This window comes from Sceloporus occidentalis, unplaced genomic scaffold (assembly GCF_023333645.1).
Source record: "Sceloporus occidentalis isolate IW3139 unplaced genomic scaffold, rSceOcc1.0.p SCAF_47, whole genome shotgun sequence".
Taxonomy (NCBI): Eukaryota; Metazoa; Chordata; class Lepidosauria; order Squamata; family Phrynosomatidae; genus Sceloporus; species Sceloporus occidentalis.
Window position 1 is genome coordinate 2007529 of NW_028317027.1, and position 7580 is coordinate 2015108.

Sequence of the window (7580 nt, forward strand, 5' to 3'; positions counted from 1 at the left end):
TCTCCTCCTCCAACATGGTCGATGTTTATCGGCACTGCTTGAAGCAGTCATTCAGTGGCAGGAAGGCATTCCCATTGAATTAAATGGGAGACCTTTGCACACATGCGCATGGATGGTCTTGTTAGACCATCCACAAAGTTTGCCAACCCAGCACTAGAACCGACTGGCAGATAGTACATTATATGCAAGGATGTTTTTAGCTGAACCTGCACAAAACATACCTGTTGTGACGATTTTGTAAGGGGTTGCAAAATACTCCTATTTAGAGTAATTTGGCATCGGTGCCAAGATTATGTATTGTGATGTAAATATTTTGTGATTGGTGAATATTTTGTGATAGAAGATACGCCAAACATGTATTGACCTGCCATGTAAAAACCAACCATCTAATTATATGTATCTGTGTAATAAATTATTTTATTTAGTTAATCTACAGTCCTCAGCATGTTTACTATAGGTTAAGGATTGAACTCTTGTTTAAAAAGTTTTTTTGTAGGCTGACTCAAACATTATATATAAATATATATATATACATTATATATATATATATACCAATAACAATGTACAATTCTGCGTTATTTTTGTTCATTAAACATAATTGTACATTTTGGAACAAGATACATATCTATCACCACTGTAGATGTGGCAATCTAAACGTTCCACTCCTGGCTTATATTACTTCATAGAAGAAGCTGATCAAGTGCGATGGGTGAAGCAATATTATTATTAATAATAATTACTATTATTAATAATAATAACTTTAAAAAGTACATACCTGCCAGATGACTGATGGCGTAACTCTTTCCAAAATGTAATAGTTCCACTGCTCTGGGGGTTATAAGACACAACATGAATTGGACGCGGGCTACTCGAAAAGCTTTGCCCCAATAGTGGTTTCTTTCCATCAGAAATGTCTCCTACATTGAAGTAGTACACGGCCTCAACCTGCAAGATATTAATTTTGAGCAAGGCTTGGGTCATTATTTTAGATGTACATAAAAACTTAAAAAAACAACAGAGCTGAAAAGGATGTGCTTACATTTGATGTGTAATTATGTTTTTGCTGCACAAGTTTCATTATTATACTTAAGTGGTCCTAAATTATTATCATTTTCATCTTTTATATATATAGCGCCAACAATTTATGCAGCGCTTATTACCATACCTGGGAACTCTCCGGGTTTGGCCTGGAGAACTCTGGAAGAAACACAGTTCCTCCGGTTCTCCGGGTCAATACTGGAATCTTCCGGGTCGTGGGAGCGGGGTCCTGACATTCTCCACTCCCCCCTCTATTTCCCCTTTAATTGGGGAAGTTAACCGGGATGTCAGCAGGAATTTACTTTAGTAACAGAGCCAGATATATGATACAATTTAACACACTACAGCAGGGGCATCACATAGGACCCTGCAGCTGCTGCATGCTGAAGGGCCCCAAAAGCTTTCTTAGTGGATCCTTTGATGCTGGGACAAAAATCTGCCCAAATAGATAATCCTGCATTAGATGATACAACGATGCCGTGAAAACACCAAAAGTGTTTAATTAAAATTAACTTACAGAAAAATGCAATCCCTGGATATAAATGTGTCCAAAGGTGACAGAAAAATGTATATTAATATTTATGCCAAGGGACACCAGGGAGCAAATAATAATAAAACAAAATAACTAAAAGTATATAAAGTGCATAGCTGTGTAAATAATAATAAATGAAAAATAATAATTAGGGATAAGCTCCAAAAACTCCAATCCAACGAGGAGCTATATATATATGAACTCCAAAGAGGACTTCCAAGTCCTGAAGACCAAAAACCAACTCAAAGTGTAGTCCAAATGTGTTTAATGTTACAAATCTGTAAAACGTCAGTACAGCCATCAAAAGTCCCATAAAACAATCCGAGTGAGCGTCAGATCACGGTGCAAGCCTGTCATTTGGCAGCCACCAGCCTTAAAGTGCCAGGGCCACCTAGTCATCCCCAGTCCGGCCCTGACTGTGAACATCAAAATATGATGAAGGAACAAACCACAGAGAGCTGAGCAGGAGCAGCATGAATATCTCAACTCACTGTTGGGCGATACTGTACCAGTGCCTGACTAAACGGTGCTGTTCTACTAAGACAAAACGTTAACTGCACTCTTTAGTATTTTAAGTGGTTAAACTTAAGTAGACATGTATTTTCATTCTTTGTTCTGAAGGTTTAATAACATAAAAACAATACAGACTTTTACTTTTTAGTTGTCAATACCCTACCGGTGAAATAAATATTTCGAGGAAGAGCCAGAGAATTCAACACTACTTGGAAGCTGTATCTAATGCTGCATTATAAAGGTGTTAAATTCAACAGAGTTGGTGTAATGTCTAATTATTCAACAATTACGTGCTGCTGCCTTTAATTAGTGTTTATTATTTCATTACCTGGTCATTCACCGCTTGTGATAAAGCTTCAGCGGCACTATCTAGGTTGTCCACTGGTGTATATGGTAGGTTCGAAACCCACTCAACAGCTGCCTCGATTGACTGCTGAGTGCCACGAACAGTTTTCTGATGCCATTTAACAGGCTCCAGCGAAACCCTGAAAGAAAGGTAATAAGGAAAATAAAGAAAAAACACTTTACAAGAGACTAGGGCATGTATAGTAATGTATTGTGATTGCACAGAAAACAAACCCTGGTCTTCAAAGTACAGGGAACTAAAGATGGATTTTGGAAACTCCGAGTACATTGTTAGTTTCATTTTTTGCTGGTTTTGTAAGGGTTTTTTTTGTTTTTTGTAAGGATTTTTGAAGTAGTAGATCATCTGCTACCATGTGAGATCAGATGCTTGATGGCGAAAACAACAACTCAAAGAGAAATGTGTGACCAAAGAGCAATCTCCTGCCGGGAGAATGCAAAACTGACCCAGAGTCCCAGGAGGGAGGGATTCACGGAGAGACACCGGGTCAATCCTGGAGAGTTCACACCTATACACATAAGGTGAGTTTCTTATGCATATATTGCTCATTTTAATCTATAACCGCCATAAACAAGGTTTATTTAGTGTACTCAGTTTTAAAATTCCGGAAAAGTTACAGATCAGCTTTAAAATCTTCGTGGTTTAATATTACTTTGCCCAAATGCCTATGCATAAAATGTGTGTGCACACTTACTATTGTACACAGATATCATCAAGCCATGTGATCCCATTATAAAATTATACACATTAAAACCCCAATATCACCTGCATCCCAGTGTGCACAGGATTAAGTAAGCAATTAGCAAGCAACGCTACAACTCAAAATAATAAATCACTTCTTTATTTCTATGTTGACACCGCAGTACATAAATATATATATACAGCGCTATGGAATATGACGGCGCTATATAAAACAATAAATAATAATAACAAAAATGGGGTTGTGCATGTGACTAAAATGCATACTAACCAAATTAAGTTAAACTTGGAAATTTTTGCCACCTGTTCTCGGAGAACATTGCAGAAAGCATCCCGGCTTCGGTCATATTGAAGTTTAGTCACAGTATTAAAGTCTAGGATAAAAACTACGGACTGTTCCTGTATTACACCAAACGTAAGCCGGCTTCCCCCGGCGAGCCAGGCGAGTCTTTGCTTGTACAGCTCAATAGCATCGGTGACCAAACGGATCTTCTGCGGGAAATGTTCTTTCTTGGCTGTCAGCTAGTCAGAATTAAAAAGAAAAATAATACACAAACATCAATGAAATAAATGCCTTTAAAAAAGTGTTTTATTTTGTAACTGAGTCACATAGACAAAAGCTCACAAAATGTGTGTAGAATTATATAGTTAAACATTAGAGGAATATGTGGTGATAGCTTTTAACCCTTAGAGTTCCAATGCTCTGAATACATGTTTCCGCCTACCCTTTGTTTTAGGGAAGACTATATTTTTCCAGTTTAAGTCCAACCGTGCATCCCATCACAAGATATAATGGTAAAAATAGGAAAAATAAATATTTTTCCTCATAAAATCCCTATATAGGCCAATCCAAACAGTTACATGTAATTAAATCGAAATATTTGGTCCCAACCCACTAGTAAATGTATCCAATAGATATGGTTGTACATTTATGCAGATTGCACAAGCAGTCCGTTTAGGTGACGCAATATATTGCAGGGGAGACACACATAATATGGTGCCTGTTTTGCACCCCTCGTGTATCTGCTTTTGGGACTACAAGTCCCATCACCCTCATCATTATTCTGACTTAAGGCACCGGGAAATGTAGCTCATCAACCCATTTTTATGTACATGTTAATAAGGTTAGGGGGGGCACATGTGACATCACAATTAATAATCCAGGCATGTTAGCAGGGATCAGATCATTTTCCAGCATGCTGCCACCTGATCTTGCATGTGCGCCGCAATACAATACTTTCCACAGACTGTTCGGCAGCATTTTACCTAAAACGAAGCCTCACCATGGGTGACCCCACTGTATTACAGCTATATTTTCTGCAATGGGTGACCCCACTGTAAATTGCTATGTACAACAGGAAGAATGCTGTTACATGGGAGAGCCCAGTTTGCTTGATACATATTATTATTTATTGTTTTATATAGTCTTCCGTGTAGCTGGCACTCGCTACTAACTCATGTCAAATAATGTGATAATAAAATACATTTATGCAACTCCTAATTCAGTGGCATATCATTTAGTTTAGGAGTAGCGTAACGGCTTCTTTTTCATGCTACATTCCACATGCTGGCACTAGAAGGGTTAAATTGTTATTCCTATACTGTGTTTGCCTCCCATGTGCAGGGCGTTTATTTCTTCTTGACAATACAAAATGTTCTAAAATAACCCCTCGTGTATCTGCTTTTGGGACTACAAGTCCCATCACCCTCATCATTATTCTGACTTAAGGCACCGGGAAATGTAGCTCATCAACCCATCTTTCTACTGTGCATAGAATTTCCTTAGACGTGGCTTGCAGATTCTAAGCAAATGTTTTTGATGGTATGGATTGCACATGTATACATTTAAGTTGTGCTAATACTCTTATCAACCAGCTGAATTTGTTGCTAGAAGTCATTTTCTATTGATTCCAATGCTGCTTTTTATTAGCAGTTACAGTCTAGAACCTATGATCACTTTTCGGGGGATTAGTCAGGGCGTTGAAATCTAAGAGATGCAATTTCAATCAATGTTAACACCAATTAAGGTTCAGACGGGTCATTGACTCAAACTCATTATCCATGCAGACCCTTGCAAATGAGATCCTTTTTTCTAATGTGATACTTTGCTAAGCGAATGTATCTGATCCAATCCTGAAAGACTTAAAATGACTCAGTGACTCTTCTTTATAGTTTCTAAGGAGTCATCGTTATTGGCAGAGATTCATTGTTATGGTTGCTTGGTAGCTTGTACAATGAGTTAGCAACCGCATGAATTGCAAATCTCTACAAGCAACACAAACAAGATAAGATGCCCAAATAATGATCTCATTTTTTAATTGCCTTTTACCGCAGAAAACACCTTGGGCAAATAAGACTTTTCTACGTGACGATGCAGTGATGTAACCTGGAACACCTTGAGCTGAGCAACTTACGCATTTAGGATTATATAAGCCTTTTTTCAGTATATTTCTCTTTTTTGATCATTTCTACCGACATCACCCTCCAGGGAACTTTTGTAATGCCGTTCCAATATTCACTTGTATGAGCAGTATTTGTCCTGGACCGATCAGATCTAAATAGGTTTAACGGGGCAGTTTAGTGCCCCCGACAGCCCTACTGTAATGCATATTAAAGTACTGTGTAATTTCCTGATTTCTATACCTTTGTTTGAAGAAAAAATATTTCATTATGGCTCACATGAATTTTAAAAAAATTTCTAGTTTTAGTATTGATGAAAAAGTTTTTGCATTCACTGACTGCCAGCCCCAGCAATGTTCTTTATACTTACGTTATATATTTTACCATCAATGCTATATTGGTGGAAAAGACCATGTGCATAGCGCGAGGACACTGATCGCCCAAGTTTGTTTTCATAGTCTGTAGAAAAAGAGATATTAATGACAATACAAAATGTTCTAAAATAACAGATACAATAAATCTAGGCCATCTTAATAATTAACTATAGTGGTTCTAATTCTAAACACCTTCATAGATAGGGTTAACCTGTCTATAGTATATGCTTTCTGTTTTCCAATCAGCCTAATAGTTCTAGAAGTTTTTACTATATTTGAAATTAAGGAACTATTTCCTAATACATATGTTACCTTTTTTTTTTAACTGAAAGCTACATTTTGTACGTTTGATAATTATATCGCACTATAAAATTATAAAAGTATTTGAGGAATTGAAGGTAAGGAGTTGCCAAATCCACTGTTATATACCCATCTAGTGTAAGAAGACAGCAAAAAGAGAAATATGTATTATGTAGTCATAATACATAATAAAATGTAACTTATATTTGAAAAATATAAAAGTAACGTGGGTATTGGTTGGGATCTGGAACCACTGATCATGGTGTGCTACACAAATGTAAAGTCCCCCCAAAATCCACAAAATAAAAACTTAAAAAAATAAATAAGAAAATTAAATTAGTGGTTCCCCCACTTTCAGCTTATTTTAAGTAATAAGAGCAGGGGCAACAAGTGCTCAATGCAGGGGTGGATCTACTGTCTGATGGTGCTCTTGTAGTCTCACAGTGTGTCACTACATGTATTCAGTCGGCACAAGTCACCAATGGCCAATGTGGCCCTGGGTCCCACTGCGCTTCAGAGTATGCAAACTGAAGTCAAAGTCAGGCCCGGACAGACCATCTGGCACACTGGGCAAATGCCTGGTGGGCTGCTGGCTATGAGAGCCCCACACCTGCTTTACACATGCTAACTTCAATGTGTTACGGGGTTCTTGCAGTGGACCATTAGTAAGGATCTGAAAATGGTTGCCTTTTTGTCACCGAAATGCAGTTTTCTATACCGGTACTGGTACTCATAGGGCAGACAACTGTCCACTTTGCTCACTGGGAAGGGACAGGCGCCGGCATTCCACTTGGGAGATCCTATAGTTTTCAGAAGTCCTGGTTGTGGTAATTACCTTCTTTATGCTGGAAACCAAGCTGCGCCAATATCTTTGGCAGAGTAAGCTTCTTTTTCCTGAGACCATGGGATTGGAGCCAGGTTGTAGACGAGACTAGCTCATTTGCACCAACCTTAGACTTCACGCTTATAGAACTCATTTCCATCTTTTGGGAAGTATTCTAAAGCAGGGTAAAAATAATCTTAAAAAATTAATAACAGTATGTTATTTACTAGAACATTAGTATTGGATGCATACAATTTAATATAACAATTATTTGTACTATGAAATGGCATTTATTTTATTCACAAAAAATCCATGTATTTTACCATTAAAGCCACAAACAAAAACCCCAGGGGATGAATCATCATCCTTTTAAATTGCATGTAAACTGTATCCTACAGCCTTATATCTAGAATAGCAGGAACCATAACATTACGTCACGTGACCCCGCAGTGAAACGAAGACTGTAAGCATGGGTGAGCGAGGCTATGTATGTATATGTTGTGACAGGCCTCCCTTTTCCTTGGGATTTTTGTCAAG

The 7580-nt window shown here is 37.8% G+C and overlaps 1 protein-coding gene across 1 annotated transcript in view; it reads right to left on the reverse strand.

Moving 5' to 3' along the window:
* The window catches only part of LOC149289188 (von Willebrand factor A domain-containing protein 3B-like), a 71118-nt gene extending 63915 nt beyond the window's left edge, over positions 1 to 7203 (reverse strand). Inside the window, exons 1-5 of the mRNA XM_089490858.1 lie at positions 7056 to 7203; positions 5917 to 6005; positions 3418 to 3668; positions 2412 to 2568; positions 776 to 945 (exon numbers count right to left, since the gene is read on the reverse strand). Coding sequence (XP_089346984.1) covers positions 776 to 945; positions 2412 to 2568; positions 3418 to 3668; positions 5917 to 6005; positions 7056 to 7203 — 815 coding nt within the window. The remainder of the gene's footprint in view (positions 1 to 775; positions 946 to 2411; positions 2569 to 3417; positions 3669 to 5916; positions 6006 to 7055) is intronic.
* Between the last annotated feature and the right edge of the window lie 377 nt (positions 7204 to 7580).